Genomic DNA, 21,280 nt, shown 5'->3' on the forward strand with positions numbered 1-21,280 from the left:
GTRGTGATTTCTGCTCAGCCTTTTTCCTCTCGGGGCAGGAGGAGCATGTGCCCTTTTCAGTACTGCGTTTGGCACCGGCATGTCTAGAGAGAGGGTCTGCCATGAGGACAGGGGGAAAGCACTGTTGCAAGGACAAGAGCTTGACTTCTCAAATCCGTTGAATACTGAGCAGAGAGAGTTGTCATCTAACTAATACACACGTGTCTTCCCTCTTTACCGTCCTGCAAAGAACAGAGGGTTGCAGAGGTGTGGATGTATCTGGGCTGAAACCTGTTACAGGTTTCAGAGCAAGTGAGTACAAATAGCCTTGAGTGTTTTTAGGAAGGAAATCAGAAGGATGCTCTGAAGCACACTGGAGCAGTAAGGGTAGCTTTCTGTTAGGGTTGCTCTAATGCAGCTCTCAACTACTTTCATGAAAATGAATAAATGAACTACTGATTATAATAGCAATGTGTTGGTTTTTTGACCGGCAAACTACCGTGTATTCCTGAAAAGAAAGGTGATGATGAAGACTTCTCATAAGATCACATGTAAAGTCTTTTCATCAAGCTATTTATGTGGCTTTGTTGAATGATTTCATGCTTTTTTTTGAGAGATAGAAAATAATTTCCTGATTTTTTTACTTTCTGTGATAACCTATACATTCAGCAGGAATAAGGTAAATGAAATACACTAAATGCTCACTGTACTTTTTTTTTTATTCTACATGATTTGATAATATTTTGTAATGCTGAGGGCCTATTTGAGATGCTCTTTGTCATTGAAATTATCTGTCACCRTGTCTGGCTTGAAAGTCCTTGTCCTCTCTGTAATGGTGGCTGAATGGAAGAATGAGGCATTTTATTTCAATGTGTTGGGTTTTAGGGTGAGATTAGGACTCTCAGTGCCACAGGTACTTTGCATGATATGTCTTTAAAAGCATTGTGTGTAGTCGATTATTGTGTGTAATCAATATGTATGTAATCTATTTCTTGAACTTGTGTTTTTTTAATGGAAATATGTTGTTACTGAAGAAATGTAGTTGTCTACAGGTGTATCACCAAACAACAAAATTAGCTTTCCTTCTACACATAACRCATAGTTATTGTTATTTGTTCTTTTTTTTTCTCCCCAGCCCAGTGTATTAATTGTAAGCTACAAGGAAAATTCAAAGTCAGCTTCTCAGTTTGGACCTTACAAACAGGCAGAATGGCGGCCTGACAGCAGCATGATAGCCGTCTCAGTAAGCAGAATTTTTTAAATTATTTATATTGTGATTAAACTATTGTAAAAAAAAAAAAACTGTCCTATAAGCTCCCATGCAGAGACATGTAGGGTATATATACATTTAACTGATACATACATGTATACAATAGTACTAATTTTCTGGATGACTGAATGAAAATTGCTCAAGAAACCTGTATTTTTTTTCTGGTTAAATGTTACAGTGCTTTGATTTGAAACAGAATGCCAAGAATATGTTGACAGAGTGATTGCTTTACTTCAGTAATCCAGTCATGAAGAATAAATATGATCTTTTCTGTGGTCTGTTTACAGACAAGGCATGTGAATGAAAGAAATAGTGGGGGTGGAGTTAGGTGACATAATAAATGTGGCTAGTCTGAAAACCAAACCTAATGGAAACGAAAACTAAAACTAAGTCAGGTCTTCCAGAAAGGTGAGTCTAAAGATGATGAAACTATGGCTTTAAGGTGCAGGAGTAATATGTAGTACTGATGGCAATGCATAGACCTTTACTTCYGTTAAATGTCTGAAAGGAATAGAATTTTAGGGTACACATGAGAAGAAAATCTTTGGGATGGTGGTCAATAGATAGGCCCGGCTTACAGCAATGAACAATTTCAGGATCAACGTCTCAAAAATGAATCAGCAGACAGCAAGGTCCTCACAGCGAAGGTGTGAGTAGTTGAGAGTTTAGGAGCCAGAGTGTGGATGGCCTTGATGACTATTGKTGACTATTAATGAAGATTAATCTCAATTTATTTATTTTAGGTATGCTACCTTTTGTAGCTTTTAAAATAATGTTATGTTAACTGCAAAGTTTTAGGCTGTTAAATGTGAGGTTTTCTTGTGAGAAGGTGCAGAAGAGRAGGATTAAATATTTAAAATTCCTCACCAAAGTTGGGTATGTGGAATCACAAATTGGATGACAGCTGTKGTGTTTGTTGGTACAGTGAGTTCATCTCCTAATTTGTACTTGAATTGATGCCCATYGTGCCTTGTATATTGACTTTGAACCACACAGACATTGTTTTCTTAGTGGAAAATACCTCAGATGATTTATGGAATAATTCCTGCCTTTACTATTGTCTTTGTGATTCTATGTAAATCAACTACATTTCCTGTGCTCCAGTTTTCTTGTGTGTAATCCTGAAATAGACTTCACCGAGTAGTTTATTTATAACGTTTAAACACCTAAAAGGATTTTATGTAACCACTCTTGTTAATCTCATGTTATATCTTCAGAACATAAACACTAATACTTAGCAACAAAGACAAAAAAAAAGGAGATTCTTGTAAGTTTTATAACAACACAAAAATTCTTCAATTTTATAGTACAGCATATAGTCACAAACTGTCTTGTTCAGAAGAGACTCTTTGTTATATTTAATTTATAGATTATCTGTGTGATGTTGTGATTCATTTACTCAAGGGACCTTGTGTTTCAGCTGACAGTCAGAGTAGCTTTACATCCCTCTGGTTACATTACTCAGTGAGGTCAGTGTTCTTTTTGAAAGATGGCATTGAAATCTAAATGCTCATATCTTAAAGTCTGAGTTTGTAAATTTAAGTGTCACAAATGAAAATTCAGAAYGGTCAAGTAGTTGTGAAAGGACTAAATTTATTTAGGTTACTGATATTTTTGTTTCATATGCTTACTAGCATTTTGCATGCTTAATTAACCTATTGAAACATGTTGTTGTTGTTTTAACACCTTTGTGTAGATTTTGCAAGATTTTTAAWTAAGCTTTTGGAATATACCTCAAGTTTGAGTTACATTTTAGTCTAGACCTTGCTCTCTGCAGATTCATTTTTCAGATGTTGATGCTAAAATTGTTCACTTCAAAGGACCAGATTTACAAATGGAGTATTTTTGTTAGAGATGCAGCCTTGAAGGCTTAAGGGAGATGATCCTAAGTGATGCTTTTATCCCCAAATACAAGATATAGTGAATTTCTTTGCTAGAGAATAAAGATTTCTCCCTTGTGACTTGGATCTGTGAACTGGATTAAGGTGCCTCACTGTAGATGACTGTACAAGATATCTGTGTCCTTCCCCTGCTGCAGTCAAGACTTCTAATAGACTAGTCTTCTGCATCCTTTCCCATAGCTAAATTGGAGCATCATTCAACATCACAGCATATGAGAAACCCTATTGTGAAACTGGGTTTAAGGCAGTTGATGTATTGTTTTGATCTGTAAGACGATGCCGTCTTGAGAGGAGTCTGAGATGAGACCGATCAGGGAACAGGTGATAGTGATGGTAACTGTAGTGAGTTTTTATAAGACAGACATTTCTATAGCAGTGCAAAAACCTAACAGAATGAATATGATAACTTGACAGCAAGTGCATGGAAGAATGCTTTTACAATCCAAATGACTATTGTTGCAATCTGAGGCTCTGCGCCGAAATGAACTGGTGACAATAGCAAATTCTGCTCTGGGTAGAGTTCAGGAAGGCCTTTTGTATCTTAATATCTGTGTAAAGATACTTCACAGTATAGTTTTACTTCTCCTTCCAGTGTAAGGTAACTTATGGGTTAAATATTTAATGATGTAATGGAAAATACTTGTAAAGATGTTAGAAATGAGTGTATGTTCTGTTACTACATTACACCTGAACGTTATTTTACTGCGTAGGGGAAAGCTTCCACTTGTTTTCAGCGAGATCAACACAGTGGTGCGTTTCTTACTCATGCACAGGAAAGATATTTACTTTGCTTGTGTTTTATTAAGTACATTCTTGGATCTCAAGTACGTTCTTGGATCTTGTCTTGGAAGCTGAAACATTGAATTTCTTTCATTATAAGGCAAAACATTTAAGTGGAGGAGGGAGAAATGACGTCTTCAAGCTGCTAAAGCAACTTAAAAAGAATATATCCCTTTTCTTTAATGAAAGAAAGGAAGCAAACCCTACAAAGCAACTTGAAACCGTTCATTTCACTGCTACTTGTCTTCACAGTGTTTGAGATCCATGCCCACTCCCAAATAAAATGATTGTACATAAACATGGTGAACTGGAATGCATTTTGCAGTTTATCTGCAGGATATGTTTATGCTTTTAAAAAAATACTACTTCCTAATTTTGGACTACCAGCCTTATTGRTCACATACTTGTCCTGTATTTATACAAATGCTGGCTCAGCCTTTGGTCCTGACTGGAACATCTGATAACTAAATGGTTGGTATTTGTTCTCCAATTAGTGTTATAATTTGATGTCACAAATAATGGACTTTCAGACTAGGGCTAGAATTAAGAAAAATTTTCCAGACGTAAGTTTTTAAAGGTATTGTGGTACCTAATGGCAGAGGGTGATGTTGGGATTCTTTAGAGCCTATCTGGGCAAGTGATGCTCAGTCAGTGCCTGGCTCCAGGGCACTCTGTTGTGTCGCTCTGTGTTGGAATTTTCTCTGAAAGCCTCACCTATCCTATTGGTTGTGTTTTGTATTAATGTTCTCTTTTTGTGGTAATTAGACACCTACATTTTTTTACTCTCTGAGGTAGTTGTCAGTTTTTATGTGTTTAAATCAGTGTAAATCAAAATAAAATCTCCTGGGGACATACATCTGACTATTTTTCCTGTTTTCTCCCTACTAATTAATCTATGTTGTAGATTTTAAGGTAGTATGGATTTTGTCAACAATGAATTTTGAGAGACAGGTTTTTAAATATATGCAAAACTGAGTATGTGTTTGTAGTGAATTGAGACTTGCATAGAAATCATGAGTCTGCGTAAGTATTGTGTGTGCAGATATTTTAGATACATATTTAATCACTGTTTCTGTTTCAGACTGCAAATGGATACATCTTATTTTTTGAAATTCCATCAGCAAGAGACAAGTATCTATACGAACCTATGTATCCCAAGTAAGTATTGAAATTTCTGTTGCTTCTCTATGATAAAGAAAAGACTTATTCTGGTCTTATGACTAGGAAAAAGAAATTCTTTTAAAGTAGGTCTTAAAGTTTTATTGGTATATGTCAAGTATTAAATGATTTCCAAATGAGTCCCTGCTTTATTGAGTAGACAATTTTATGCACATGTGCATTGTTACTATTATGTATCTTTTGCCTCTGAAATGGCACTTAGAGCTCTGGAATTAAGTGAAATTTAATTAATTGGAAAGCATAATAGAGCAATGTCAATGACTGGCATCTTGTGAGACCAAAATAGTGCTTTTCAAAGTGACAAACTGACTTTTTCTTCTAACTTAGTGCCTTTAAAAAAAAAAAAAAAAAGGCGGAAAAGACTAACCTGTTGAAAATCGGTTCAGATGTATGACAGCTGAAGTTTGTCCTCAACTGTATGAAATACACAAGACTAAATGTGAACTGGTGGTATGCTGCTTTTATTCTTTTAGGAACATTTTGTTCTTTTATTCCTAAAATCTTAAATATATGGAAATATGTATAAAGTTATAGAATGGGTTACAATAAGAGAACTTATTGGAAAGGTTGTTTCAATTTGTAGGAGATTTTAAAAATAAACCCTTTCATCAAACAGTGGATAACTKGTCCAGTAGTATAGAAAATATTTATTGATTTGTGTTGTCGAGCTACAGGCTTATTTTTTATGAAATATGTCTTTATGTTAGCTGGGCTTACCGTGAGGCTTTGGATGTGTAACCGCGGAGGACATCAGCATTAATTCTGTAGGTATGTGGGAGACGTTGTGTGCTGCTAGAGTGTTTATGATAGGTTGCTCCAATCTCCTAAGACTAATGCATATGATTAGCTTTAAGAAGATAAATGATCTCACTAAACTTACTGGGATTACTTACTGGTCTATATTTAGCCCTCAAGCTTGTGAACTTGCAAAAATATTAGTATTTTTTGCCTTAGATAATAAGAAAGATACAAACCTACTAGAATTTGCTTGTGAATTAATTGTAATTAACCTGAAATTATTCTGTGATGTTTAGGTGAACTTTTTTTCTTAATGGTACAGAGCTCTGAATTTCATTAATTCAGTTCTATAGTTTTTCCTTTTAGGGGTTAATTATTAAAACAAAAGCAACCCCTCCTGTCTCTGCTCACTCTTCAAAACAAACGAACAACATATCTGAAACTCGAACTATCTTCTGAGATGCGTTTGTTCCCAAAGGGGAGAGGTTGGATGTTATTTCTAGTGGTGTGGACAGTGTCTACAGAAGTGGCTTCCTGTGGAGGGCGCACGGATGAGCACGCAGCCTGGCGGGGCCTGTCATGGCCTGGCGGGGCCTGTCATGGCCTGGCGGGGCCTGTCATGGCCTGGCGGGGCCTGTCATGGCCTGGCGGGGCCTGGTGGCGGCCTCGGCAGCGGCCTGGTCCCGCTGCGGCCACCCCCTGCGACCGTGCTGCGGCGCCCTGGGTCACATCAGGCTGCTCTACGTGGCTGGCGGTGAAGCCCAACAGGCCCCTCTCCCTTCTCCCTCGCCCGTCCCGGCTCCTCGCGAGGGCCAGACGAGCAGTTTCCCAAGATGAGGGGTGCTCGAGGAGGCAGAAACAAGGAGGAAAAAGCAAAGCAAGTGGCTGGACCTCTCCACCTTTGCAGAGTACTGAAGGCTCTGTGTGTTATCATACTGGCTACTATCGTGTGTGTTCATGTGGCTTTATGTGCCATGGAGGAGCCTTTAAAAGTCTCACCACTCTGAGACCTGATGTGAAACTTGGCATGTTGCATGGTTTAAACCTTTGAGGGTTTTCTGTGTTTTTATTATCAGTGTGACACCAGGCAGTACCTCACAAGCTCACAAGTCAGTATATGCCGTGAAACGCGCGGTGCACAGTTGTGGRGGAAGGTACAAGAGTGTTTTAGCTGTCACCCCTTGCCCTCTACCACAGCACATCACAAGACGGCGATGCTGTAGAATATCTATTTCTTTGCCTAATGGACCCTTCGTAGCAGTGACAGTTYGCTCAGACTTTTCCCAGCTGTTTAAAATTCTGAACAGCTTCGGATTTTGCTTAATGGTTATGTTAGGTTCTTGCCTGCTGGATTTTTATAATTTTGAAAGACTGCATTGGAGGTTTTCTGAAGTATTAGAACCGCTTTGGTTGATTATGACTGTATATGCATTGCAATAGGTCTGTTGGAGTTTGGAGGACTTCTCTCCCCTGCTATTATCTGTAGAAACAGATAAATTTTCCTAGCCTCTGATTCTATCTCAATTATAGCAATTAAAATGCTTGTTAGGTATTAGATATTGCAGTTCCATTATCCACATAAAATGTAGGTGTAACACAGTAAAATTGATGTATGTGTGCATTGAGAACTTAGAGTAGAAAGGAAATGTTTGGGATGTCTTCTGCAGTCACTTGATAAAATTTTTGTTTTGATAACATGTAATACCTTAGGAATGTTATGAATTGAAATTGTTTATGGAAGGAAAGATTTTTGTCTTTGTTAAAAATKGCTAGCAACTGTTAGTCCACTCCTGGAGTGAGTGCTCGGTGAAAAACCTAACCTATTCTGCCTAACTTGCTAGGATAAAATAAAGGAAATAAAGTAGTAATTCGTTTTCAAATTGAGCCAGATTTTTTTCTTTTCATTTTTTTTTTCAGCTCTTAGAAACTTTGTTCCAGCTCTGAGCAGACCTGGAACGGTTTCTTCGTTGGCTGCTAGCCCACATTCTGGGATACTTTTCCTTAAGTGAACACAAACACACAGTACTGCCTCAATTAATTCAGTCTGTTTTCTGCCGCCATATAAAAGCCAAAACAAAAACCACAAAATATAAAGAAATGTATGTCTAGTGAGATAGCCTCCAGCTCTCCATCTTACACAAGTGGCCATATGTGCATGTGAATTTGTAATTTTATAAAGTGTGACAAGGGATGGCAATATATTTTGGAACTGTTCCCAAAGGAGTTTATACAGATACTGCTTTGTTTCATGGTGTTGAGATCTATAATACCCTTWCAGTACAGGCTGATTTATAATGAACTATTTATTCATGCTGATGTATTTTGGCAAGAGAATGACTTAAGCTTTGTAAGTGAAGACSTAGTGCACAGTGGTTTTATGACAAGGACACTTTCTCATTTGAAAACAAAGCAAACGAAACCTGTTTATAAGTGATTTGTGGTAAGCGTGGATTGTTTTATTTTTCCTCAGATTTCTTTTTCTATTCAAGTGCAGGCTTGAGTTGACCTTGTAAAGGGAAGATGTAGTATTTATGGGTTTATTCATGTCCTACTCATGTCCAAGGATGCACTTCTTGCATCCTTTTCCTTTCCTTAGCAAGACTATTTACAGGTACCGTAAATTACCCATGAGCTTCAAGACTGTTTTTTTTTTTTCTGATTCAGTAGGTTTAAGACTGCTGTGTACAAAAGTCTGACCYTTAAACTCTAGAATAATCATCACCTGTGAAGGGGCAACTGATTAGATGTACAGTTAATTGCTTTAGTAAAGGATTTTTTGTTCTGGATTACATTKGCACTAAACTTCTACAATGTGGGTTTTTTTTTTCCAATTAGATAATTTTGGCATTGTTTGAGTGATGTATGTTTAAAACTAGATTAGTTGCAGACATCCTGTTAACCACTGCGGTGCTTTTTAGCCCATTATGTGGTTCCGGATATTTAATTTTTCATCAAGAAGTCTTTGAATCCAGAATAAAAGTTTGGTAAATCAAGTGGCTTTTAAAAATGAGTTGTTGATTAGTATTCTAACTACTACTATTCTTAAATTTCAGAAAGCTATTAAGGTGTATATTAAGATGTTAATATACAGTACAACTGTTAACATACAATAAATCTTTTAAATTCATTTTATATTTTTATTAATAATTTTATTTCTATTTGTTAATAATTTCATTAAATTATCCTTTAAGAATAAAGTTCTTATTCTGGAACATTTTGTAATTTGTTCCGTTGGCTGTTTCTGTTGGCTCTGGTACATTCTTAATTGTCTAGCTGTTGTCATTCTATATATAGATATGTATACACACACTTATATGTGTGTGTGTATATATATAGAGGTACAGTTATATGTAAATCTCTGGATGTACATGCCACATTTCTTCTGGTGGCTGTTGCATTATCTGATGGTACATGCAAGTTTAGGAGACATGAGATGCTATGTATGAAAGCAGAGTTCCTGCAGCAGCTCATTTCAGACATTGGAAATGATAATGCAGTCCACTTAAATCTCTCTTGCAAGAGAGATTTACAGGTGTGCAGACTGTAAACTAACTAGAGGCTGTACATGAACTCTTGAACAATTAACAAACATTATCTGGTTGTGCTGATACAACAGTACTTGATGTTGCCAGTTCTCTGCTATAATGATTTCCGGGAGAGCAACCCCCATGACTGATTCATGGTATAAATTCATTTACAAACATTCTTTCTCACCTCATATATAAAGTTCCTAATTGCATAAACATCAAATGCTTTTTGCCAAAAACACTGTTGAAGGAACCATTTTAACAGCAGTACTTGCAAGCTTCATACTCCTAAAGTAGTATAAAAGTAATTGGTTGTCTTCGTTTCACTTACTTGGTCTAAAGGTACTTCAGTAAGGAACTAGTCTGAAGCTTCTGTGTGGGTGTTTTGTGGTAAAATCTCATCATTACTTTTCAAGCAGGTGTGATTTGGCACGTTGAAAATGATGCATTTGACTCATTCTTTTTTTTATTTTTTTTATTATTATATCTAACATTTAGGCACATTGGAAGCATTTGGAAGCATAGCATAGGATTTGTTAATCATGACAGCATCTTTGAACTTCTATAAACTATTATCCAACCATAACTGTACTTATGGTTTTAAAATTATGTAATATGCAAGTGTTACAGTTTCATTTGTCGAGAGACTCAACTAGTAAATTTATTATATATTGACTTCTGCCCACCCTTAATGATAAAAGTTTAAGCACCTTTTTTGTATGCCTTTGGTATACCTTTGGTATGAGGTGCAGTATAATCTCACATACTTAAGTTTGTTTCTTTTTTTCTGGAGTAGATCATACTCAATTTCTCAGTTACTCCAATCCCTGAAAATAGAGTGCTCTGATCAAATAATACCTTTTACGCTGCCATGTTTTTGTTAGCAATTACGCAGTTCTGTGTGTGACAGCCCAAATCTGAAGTCATAAACTGATATCAGAACCGCGTGGCAGTCTTGAAGACACAGGAGAAGGGGTTTGGGACACTGCATTTCCTGCCCAAGAGCTGTATTTACACCAGAAGTGCAGTCACAGACATGTGGCTTCCATAAAAGATACTGGGCCCTGAATCAGGAGTGGACTTTGACTCAAGTATCTAAGGTCTAGGGCGTTCAGGAGGGAAAAAAAATTGTAAAATGTAAATATCACTATTTTACATTATTATACTTAYGTTTAGCTCATTTATAAATGTCAGTAATGCTTGGCTTTTATTAAACAGCTTTTCATTAAACAGCTTTCTGTATTACTCTGATTATGTCAAATAGTGAAGTGGAAACTTAAATCTGTATCTGTTATCTCTACCTTCAAATAAGGTGCCCCAGCAGAACAGAAAAATGAAGTGAACATTGTTTTGAAAAACTGGAAACTTCTTTAAAACAGTCACACCAAAGTGATGTTACGTTGACCTTGGTCACAAATTAAAGAAGTCCRTAAGTGCAAGCTCTGCTGATGAGCTCCCAACGGAGCAGGGCCTGGATTTTCCAGTAAGAGTTGGACCCTTGTGTCCTTCTCTGTGGCAGCCTGCTAGTAAGAGCAGKAGTTGGTTAACAAACACAAATTTGTTTAGTTTAGAAATACACCCTTTTTAACTCTCCATTGCTACCTGTTCAGAGAAACAAACTCCTCTTGAGTTGAAAAAAACAGACCTGAAGGAAATAACTGTAGTTCCAAAGGAAGAGTAGGATAGTAGGCACTAAAAGATTTCAAATGTTTATGATACATATTTTCCCACTAATTTTAGTAGAGGAGACATCCATAGATATATTAAAGGACAATCCAGGGAAGTATTTATAAATGCATTAATCATTGATGATTTGAAAAAAAGTTTTGGGAGTTTTCCAGTTTCTACTGAATTAACCTTCTTTCTAAATATCTTTTGGTAGCTTCTGCTAGTATTAACTAAGCCTGGTAATGCTAATTCTGGATCATTATACTGGTTCATTTAACTACCCCTTACATAATGGAAGGTACAAATGCAACACTGTGTTACTGGAACACCAAGTTCCAGTATTTGGTTGCATTCTCTCTCTTCCCTGGAGCTCCCCCAGTCCCCCCAAAATCTCCCAACCTTTTTCTATTTCTCCTTCCTCATGATATATAGAAATACATAGAAAGATATATACATATATCAAAAATACAAGTATGAGAAAATTGAGAAGTACTAAATATATATTGAATGCAGTTCTCAGTTTTCTCATACTTGTATATTTGAGCTAATTTGAGCAAATTATTCCCCCTTATGAATACAATAAATAATGTTTTCATGCTGATAATTTTAGCAATTCACTTAGGTGTATGGCAGCATTTCTTTCTTTTGGGAGAAATAAAGACTGGAATTGAGCAACTAGTGAAGACTGAAGGAGAAGAAGCTTAGAGAATCACTGTTTACTTTGGAAGGGAAGGCAACCATTGACACAGAATTATCTACTATTCTTAATCCTTTTTGAAAGTAGAATCTGAAAGATTTGTTTACTTAGGTTTTCAGCTTTTGCAAGGCATTTTATTTAACCATATAGAGTTTGCATTTTGTGAACAAGCACTTTGTCTATGACATGTGAAACAGGAACAGAGAATGAAGCTTGTGATTTATAAGCTCCATCTAAATAGGTGGTTTAGGAAGGCCTGAAACTTCCCTTAAAATACTGCATTTTATCATTAAAGAACAGTCTACCATTTATTTATTTTATTTTTTCCTTCTCCTTCTTGGGATATTTATAGATCACACATGTAGTGGAAAGTTTTTCTAAACTCTGAGTCTTAAGTAACTTCATTTGAGTTGCATCAACAGAAAAGACGAATATCATCAAAGTTAATGAATAAAATACCTGAACATGGAACTTAAACCTTTCTTGCACACAGGCCTTCAGTTATTAATGGAAATCCCCAAAATAAAGGGTCAGACCTTGGTATCCTTGACTCATAATTTTCTCTCCCTTCTTTAAACCAGAAACTCATTCCTTTCATGACTGTGTTTTGATATGTGTATGGAAATAAAAGTAGAACTGAAATCATGTTTTTGTCTCGCATTTTGAGTTTAGTCGTTGCAGAATATGCATTCCTTTCAGATTTTGTGCAAAGCCAAGTTAACTTAAAATTTGGACTGAAATGTAGCAGATGCTGATGTGGCAACACAGACCAAACATTCCTTCCTTTGTCTGTCAGCATTCTCGGTTTAAAGGTCAAAGTAACTTGAAGCTGACTCATGAAAACGCAGACCATTTGTGAACACAGTGTAGTTCRGATTGCCTCCCTGCCAATAGTAAGTTTACATTGATTTAGAGAATTTAACGTCATCATAGTAAACTGATTAAAATACTGACTGTTTGAGTTTGATTGTGACAATAATGCCTCCAAGGAAAAAATATACCCTGCACCTAAGAATAAATTAACAAATAAAATTGTGAGTAGTCATGCCTACATTTTTAAAAACACCTCTGGTTTTGAAAACAAAAATCTGCCCCCATGGAGACTGCATTCTCTTCCAGCAAAAGATGACTTTTAAAGTGTATGTTCTTAATCTGGCTTTATAGTTTGTACTCTTCAGAAAAGTTGCATTTATACTTGGTTGTATACCTCAGGCAAATACAAGAATTGAATTGAATGTTGTGCTAGGTACACATGGCAATAACACTTATGGCATAGTTAATATATATACAATAGTTTTTCATTTTAATGGTTTTAGTTGATACAGTTATACCATTGGTTCTAGGTGGCCTTGCTCAGCAGTATGTYATTACCTATACCTCTTTTATTTCATATCCTTTACCCTTTAAGTGCATTCCATGCTACTGGATCAAAGAAGGACCCATGACTTGAAAGACATTTCCAAACACTTTTGGAGGCCAGGAGAAGAAGCAGTAGTACATGTTCTTTGTATCCTTCTCCTGGGAGATGGATAGCAGAAATCTGGAGGAATTAATGCTCTATATGATGGCTGAAATGAAGTTCTGGACTACACAAGGTGCCAGCGCAAATTTGGTGGACTTTTCTTTACAAATCAAGAAAAATAATGTTATTAGCTTGGCAGCTTTTCTTATATATCCAGGCCTCCTGTCATTGCCCAATAGCTACCTTCTATAAAGTTATACTTTTTCCAACACTGTATTTTGTGGTTAGTTATGTTTTGAAATGCAAAGCAAGCATTTGATAATTTTATGTCTGTATAAACGTACTGTTCATAGGCAATAAATCAGTCTTAAAGTTTTTACTAAAATTCTTGATGGACAACAGATTTTGTTCTAGAAAGGTGTTACTAGCTCCTTCTGTTATTTTGAGCATATCAAAGGTTATTGTGGTCTGGTCTTAGCTAGCAAATATCTTTAATYCTATTACTACTTTATAGCGAGACATAATTCATATAAATTGTTTCCTATGGAAACCACACCTTCTTTTATACAGCAAAGRTACTGTGGCATAAACTGAGGTCAAACAAGGCAGAAAGGAAGTTGAGGTATACGTATGAACTTAAACTCACTTAAAAAACTGCAATTGCTTTGGCTGCGCTCATGTAAAATAAAGCATTTTGTCAGTTAGAATCCAGGTCACGATTATGTGAATTTGTTTGCCCATTTCTTGTTTATGGCTGATGAAGCTAGAACAGATTCAGTTTTTCAGTAATACATTCTTCATGCAAATTTGATCTTGSTGATTAGTGTAGCGCTGTAGTCTGTGCTGAATGGCACAATATTTCTATATTTGTGATTGTTGGTCAATTTTCCAAAGAAAATACTATTGTTAAACAAACCTAGATAACTTAGATGTGTATGGAATTATTTGGTGATGCTGCATTTTGTTGTAAAATAGTTTCATTTTATGAGAGAAGATCATGTGACTTTAAAAAAAAAAAAGGGAAATAAAAGTTGGAAGCTCTCTTCATCTCAAAGTTGGTATGGTACGGTGGCCTGTTTGGAGGAGGAAGATCCATGGATGACCATGTCTTTTCTTACTGTAGGTCTTAAGTTTATTGTTAATGGGGAAATGATCATCTGGATTACTGTACTGAATGCCTACTGTTTGGGATATGTGTACAGAACTAATATAAACATTGATTTTGCAAGAAACCTGAGCAATCTACAATATCAGCAGTTCATTTTGGTAAAGAAAGAATTGGGGATGTTCTGTGTTTATCTCCATGAGAAGTGAAATGAGTACATTTCTAAAATAAACTAAATATATGTGGAGGATTGAGAAGGTATACGTTATTCATGTGAGTCAATAGCTGTTACCTCTTTTGAGATAAATCTTGTTTCAATTTTAGTATTTCTCTTTTCTTTTAGAGGAAGCCCACATGTAAAGGGAACCCCACATTATAAGGAGGAACAATGTGCTCCTTCATTAAATTTAGAAATGAAGAAAGTGCTGGACTTACAAGCATCTATCACAAGGTGTGCTCACTTATATGCTAAGACTTTTTCTGCATATAGCACTTGCTTGTTATAAAGGGAAAGGGAAAGCCAAAAGGGAAAAAAAACCTTCTGATTATTCTAAGAAGTTAAAAATACGAGTTGCTGTTTGGGAATTATTATATGTAAAGTAGATTTTTCTTTACTTGCCTGTGAGGATTATTTTTGACTTTTAAGGGTATACATTTAATTTTATTATTATGTATTTAGATTCTCATGTGTGAATTAGAGTTTTTATGAACACATATATATATATATATCAGAGCAAAACTATGGATAGAATTCCAGCACCTCACCCACTACTAACCTAGATTTGTCAGTTTGTTTTAGAGTAACGTTTTCTTTACCACATCTTTTTCATGGTGTATTCCCTGTATATAAACACTTAACATCCTGACTGAGCATGAATGAAAAGTTGTTGAAACTATATAGAATGACATTTAACAGTTCATATATCAGTTAATTACTGTAAMAACACAGATGTGTTCACAAACTGATTCTTGAGGAGAAGAAACATATATACTCTATTTTATGACCTTGGTACTTCTGCTGTCTAGAGGGCTTCTGCACTTAGTTCATTCATAACATTTTATGTAATTTGTGGACATAGCTGCTTTGCAGACATAACTACATTGCAGACAAAGCCTAAAATACCATTAGCTGGTATTTCTGTTTTAATCTGCACATTTTTAGAGAATAACAATTGCATTTGTTAGTTTGCAGTCTATGTTAGAAGATCTACTTGTTGCAACTGCGGATGGATTTCTCCATCTCATTCACTGGGATGGCATGATCAATGGAAGGAAGGCCATCAACCTACACACAGTTCCATTTTCTGTGGACCTACAGTCTTCTAGAGGTAGGATTTTTTTTGTTTGTTTTTGCTTAAGATTGTTAAATATTTGAGAAATAACCTCTAATGTAAAAGAGGAAAAAAATGTCCTTTTTATAAAATGTTGATAAATTACCTRTTGAAATCAGCTTTTGCTGTGAAGTAATAAGGAAAGAAATGAAATTTCAGTCAGTTTGCAGTGCCACTGTGCTGATGTCTTGTAAAATCACTTATGTTTTCTAGCAGGTTCATTTTTGGGCTTTGAAGGTGTTCATATCAGGGATATGGAGTACTGTGCCACGCTTGACGGSTTTGCTGTTGTTTTTAATGATGGAAGAGTTGGTTTCATTACACCAATGTCAAGCAGATTCACTGCTGAGGTATATATCATTCCATTAATATTTCTGATGCACCTTCCGCAATTTTTTTCTGCTCTCTGTGTTTCAGTTAGCTTGTCATTTTAACTTCAGCTTATCTAAAAACAGATGTTAAAAGCACCAAATGCTTAAAAGGTAACATGAGAGCAGTGCTGGATTTTGTACCATAATTTAAACTGGATTATCTAGTAGTTGCTTGTTGGAGAGCATTTTTAGAAGTAGATTTGATCTTTAATTATATATCACTTCACAATCTCATTATATTTCTGAAGTTGTGTTCCCATCTCTGCAAACAACTTCCTGCTGCCAGTTATAGGAAGGGGTATGATAAGAGGTAGAATCTCCAGGTAAGATGTATCATAAGCTCTGCTGCAGGCTTTTAGCTGTAACAGATCTATCGCTTTTCATGCTGATAGATTTCAGGAATTGCTTTAAGGGAATCTGTCCTAAGCAATATGGCTTTTCCAAGCCATTCTGATTATAAACCATGTGATTCTGAAATAAAGGAGCCAATTGCGTTTTTATCATTAGGCTTTATTTCAGTTAAGAATTTAATTATGGTTTTTATAGTCGCACCCWAACTCCTAATTTGCTTTGGTTATTTCAAGCTCTAATAATAAAAGTCTGTGTAACATTTCCATTGTTCCTAACAAGAAGTAGAGAGAAATGTCAGTCTGTAGGGAGACTACTTATCCCATGTCAATTAGTACTGTGCCATGTCAGTTAGTACTGAAATTTGCAGTGGAAATGGAATTTCTGGTAAAAATACAATCTGCCTGGATATTGAAACAAAAGATTGTATAAGATTTTGTTTTGCTATTTCTGCATTAATATACAATGCAGTTTAACTATCAGCATAATTTTTGATATTTAAAATACAGCTATGCCTCTTGCTGTAGATCCACATGCTGTAAAGAAGAATGCCTAGGTGATGAAGGTCGCTTGGCTGATCCAGATTGTGGTGGTGTCTGCCTTGTAAACGTGGTTGGAAACCTGTAATTAATGCACAAACTCATAGAGAAAAGGTTGTTGTTACCGTTTTGTGGAATATCTGATTGTTATCGCCAGTAGGCAGCTGCATTACAGTGTAGAAGGGTTTGATCACTGTACCGACACCTATATATGTATATTTATGTATGTATGCTGTGTCCATATTGTTTGGTCATTTTTGGCTATGTATCAGGTTGAACTAACTGGACAGTACTGGGCTTGGTGCTATAAAGCTTTGTTTCCTGGACAGCTTTGGTTGAATTATAGCAGAATTTTGTTTAAAATATGTGGGTAGAAACTAAGTATCATAATTAAAAGTGATGTGGATTTTCCTTTGCAGCARCTCCATGGTGTTTGGGCTCAAGATGTGACTGATGGAACCTGTGTGGCAGTAAACAACAAATACAGGCTAATGGCGTTTGGATGTGCCAAGTAAGTTTTGTAAGGCAAATTGAATGGAAGAGGTTTTCTAATAAAGCATAGGGGCTAGTTTCTGATAACAAAGATGTGTGAAGATTTTTAAAGATGAAACTTACTAGCAAGAGGCTAGAAGATTTTTAAAGATGAACCTAGCCTCTAGCAAAAGGGCCTGTAGTACACCTTGTCAAGACTAGCCTGGAGGAGGGGAGAGGTGATTGCCTGGTTGTGATAACGCTGGGATTGATGTTAGTTTTTTCAGCTGTGGAAAATAAAAATAGCTGCAGAAAGTATTGGGAATGTGCTGCTGTCCCAGTTAATCTCAAGGCAAGATTATAAAATCGATTTTAAGCAGCTGTGTTCATTAGAGAGAACACAAGAAACAGGAACAATATGAAGTGCTGATATGGTTGAGAAAAATGTTGCCCGTTGGTAAAAAATGGAAATATCCATTAACTAATAGGTTAGGAAAATGCCCTTGGTTTTGTTATTTGCTTTACTGTKTTTTTTAGCACAGTTTCTCCTGCATAATCCTGTTTTAGAATGGCTGGAGTGTGTAATTTTTAGAGCATTCTGTAAGAAGCTGGTCATCATAGTACTTTAGTCTTCAACTGTTTTCTTGCATATTCTAGGTTTTAGAAGTAGTGTTGTATTTTACTGTTTGCCTTTGAAACAAAAATGATTATAGTTCATTGATCTTATTATGGACTTTAGATGAAATTTCCGCATGTAATAAATACTGTGTCCATTATATGAATTGTCATGGAGTCGGAAGCCATAAAAATACTAGAGTTAGTGTATGCATGTGTTTTCAGAAAATGGAATTTCAGTGCTCTGTAACCAATGTAGCCAAGTTTTGAGTTCACAGAAGTATTCTGCAAAGGTTTTTGTGGATAGGTTTTGTGAAGTGCTTTAAAGTTGCTTGCCACAGTATATTAAATATATAAGAGCAGGTACATCCATAAATGTTAAGGTGTGAGGTGGTTGTTTTCSCTCCTTTTTAGAAGGAAAAACTAATAGTTACAAGAATATTTGGCCTTGATCAGAACTTACTCTTGTCAGAAATTTGTGTTACAGACAGGTTCTCTTTTGTTAAACTGTRTATATGAACAGATCATTTCTGAGTATGCTTTTTCAAAAGAAAAAAGAAAAAGCCCAACCAAACAGCTATTGATATGAATTAAAAATCTGAATGCTCTGATAGTTTAACAGCACTAATAGCATGTGTAATTTTTTTCCAGCGGCTCTGTACAAGTTTATACAATAGATGTCACCACTGGAGCCATGCAATTTTCTCATAAATTGGAGCTGACACCAAAACAGTATCCTGGTGAGCCAATTTTATTTTAGAATTCTATTTAATTTTTTTTCCTAGCTCTTTTCCAGGTATTAAAAAAATTTTTATTCCTCACTAGTTGACAATTACTTTTCTTCGCATTATTACTGATGATACTAGAATTTTTTCTTCTCCTCTTTCTCCCTTGAATATTAGAAGAAATGATGTTTTTCCATTAGTCATCTGATAAAATGAGAGATTATTGTAAAAAATGATGGTGTTTAAATGGAATTAAGTTAAAACGTTTGCCACACTTTCTGTAAATCTGCAGAAAATAGTGTAGGGTCCAAAGCCAAAGACCAAAGATATTAGAAAAAAAAACAAAAAAAACCCAAAAGAATTACCAGTCTGCTGACTGAAGCTCAGTAGAATTTTTCATGTGGCAATGATAGAGTGCTGTATGTTTGAGAGTGGAAACATAAGAATGGGTAAATCATGTCCTTAATTGAACATTTGTACCTGTTAGAAATGTGCTAGAAATACTGCAGGTTTTTCTTTTTAGAAATGCAACGAAGCAAAGGAAGAGGATTCCCAGGAAACCTTCCTCTTCCTCTTTTTATTCTTTTCGTATGATAAAACTAATAAATGTAATTTTGATGTCTTTTACATGGTAATGTTTTTTGCTTTTGGACAGATATTTGGAATAAAACAGGACCTGTTAAACTTATCAGATGGTCACCTGACAGCTGTGTTGTAATGGTGACCTGGGAATGTGGAGGTTTGTCCTTATGGAGTGTATTTGGTGCTCAACTTATCTGTACCTTAGGAGGTGATTTTGCGTGAGTATCTTTTGCTAAAAGTTATAAAATACTGGAATGAAACATTCTGTTTTTCTAATTAAAGATTTATTTAAAAGATAATTGCATTATTTTTTTCTTCATTACACAATAATTTCTAACATATCAGAGTCATCCAGTGATACCTAGGAGAGGATCATTTAAATATCAGTAATAGATCTTGTTTGTAGTGGTCTTTTTGGACAGCTAAGCAAATTACCTAAAAACAGGCTTTGCCAGGAAAATACCATTAAAATTCTACTAAATATAATATACTTCCTGAMAGTGTTATTCCTTACAACTGGCAATTACTTTGTTTTTAGGCAGTGGCATGRATCAAATAACAGCTGGAGGAGAGGATAAAAATACCATCATATGCTAATGTCACAATAGGAAAATACTTCTTTTTATTTTTTTTTTTAAATTTTGATGCAGTTACTCCAAACTCAAACTTGTTCTGTTTTTAAGGTATCGGTCTGATGGAACCAAAAAAGACCCCCTAAAGATCAGTTCTATGGTAAATATGAATGTAAAAGTACTGTAACAGGATGGCTATTCGTTCTCTGTGTTATTTTTAATCAGCGGATTTTCAGAAAAAGCAGACTGGCTTTCTTCAGATGTGTTTACATGTGATTAGTAAGATGCCTAATGATACTTTCTAATRCAAGAATTGTATTGAGAGAAGAGGGAGAATGGGCCTGATCATGAAGTATGCATGCTAAGCCTTTTTTTTTCTTTGTTTTAATATCAGAGTGAATGCCTTTTTTCCCCTTTAACATCAATTGTTATCCTGTCCTGAAATTCAGTATACCATGTGCCACAAAACTTCACTGATAGAAATTTACTCATTTTCCTGAAATTACTAGCCTACCTTGGCTGTTGAAGTAATTYAATGCACAGTCATGAGAAAATTACCTGTTACGGTTTCATTACATACAAATTAAGGAATCCTGGTGATCTAATAAATCAGTACATGATTATTATAATATTTAATTATACTCAAGGTCTTTCACAGATTTTATTTCATACAGCCTTTGCTCTTTCAAGTTTTCAAGATTTATAATTTTGAACATGCACCCTGGTTGGAAATATGTATTTGCAAGAGTAATTTTTGGAAAAAAAGATGAAATTCTGATATCTTTGAAGTTAATAACCAATAATCATTGTCATTATTGGGATCAGGATTTTATACCTGATTCTGTATGTGTTTTGACTTTTTTCTTGGTTTAAGCCATCAGGTTAAACAGTCTGCATAACCTAAGTAGACTTCTTACAAAATTATCTTTCCTGATATACRTAAATTATTTAAGTTAGATTCTAACTCTTCTTGGGGGGTTTCTTGCTTGAGGCACTTTTGCAATGACCGTGATGGTGTATTTCAAAGCAGCAGTCATGTGGTTTTCTCCCTGTCCTGTATCTAAATCTAAGATCAATTACAATGAGTTCTTATAGCTCTTATTTTCTGAGAATCAATAGTTATTACTTTTTTTTTTTTTTTTAACATTTAGAGCTGGGGTTCAGAAGGGTATCATCTGTGGGTGATTGATGGAAATTGTTCTCAAAACACAAGGCCTGAGAGAGATGCAAAGAATGAAAGTCAGCAGTTTGGTATTCTGCAGTTTCAGTTCATCAAGAGTGCCCTCACTGTTAATCCTTGTATGGTAAGTTTTTATTGGTAAATTTTTCTTTAGCAAATATTTATAGTTTGCAGGGATTTCTGAGTTACTCTTTTAACAGATTTTAAATTTGGTTTCAAACCATTGGATTGGCCATTTTT

At 35.4% G+C, this 21,280-nt stretch overlaps 1 protein-coding gene across 1 annotated transcript in view; it reads left to right on the forward strand.

Annotated features, from left to right (window-relative positions):
* Nucleotides 1–1,117: 1,117 nt before the first annotated feature.
* RIC1 (RIC1 homolog, RAB6A GEF complex partner 1) overlaps nt 1,118–21,280 on the forward strand; it is a 33,676-nt gene continuing 13,513 nt past the window's right edge. The window contains exons 1-10 of the mRNA XM_026039690.1: nt 1,118–1,222; nt 5,012–5,088; nt 14,650–14,757; nt 15,492–15,634; nt 15,854–15,987; nt 17,315–17,406; nt 18,633–18,721; nt 19,362–19,506; nt 19,972–20,020; nt 21,012–21,164. Of these exons, the coding sequence (XP_025895475.1) occupies nt 1,208–1,222; nt 5,012–5,088; nt 14,650–14,757; nt 15,492–15,634; nt 15,854–15,987; nt 17,315–17,406; nt 18,633–18,721; nt 19,362–19,506; nt 19,972–20,020; nt 21,012–21,164 (1,005 nt within the window). The 5' untranslated portion in view covers nt 1,118–1,207. The remainder of the gene's footprint in view (nt 1,223–5,011; nt 5,089–14,649; nt 14,758–15,491; nt 15,635–15,853; nt 15,988–17,314; nt 17,407–18,632; nt 18,722–19,361; nt 19,507–19,971; nt 20,021–21,011; nt 21,165–21,280) is intronic.

The sequence above is a fragment of the Nothoprocta perdicaria genome, unplaced genomic scaffold (assembly GCF_003342845.1).
Source record: "Nothoprocta perdicaria isolate Ctin4 unplaced genomic scaffold, notPer1 scaffold_238, whole genome shotgun sequence".
NCBI classification, from domain to species: domain Eukaryota; kingdom Metazoa; phylum Chordata; class Aves; order Tinamiformes; family Tinamidae; genus Nothoprocta; species Nothoprocta perdicaria.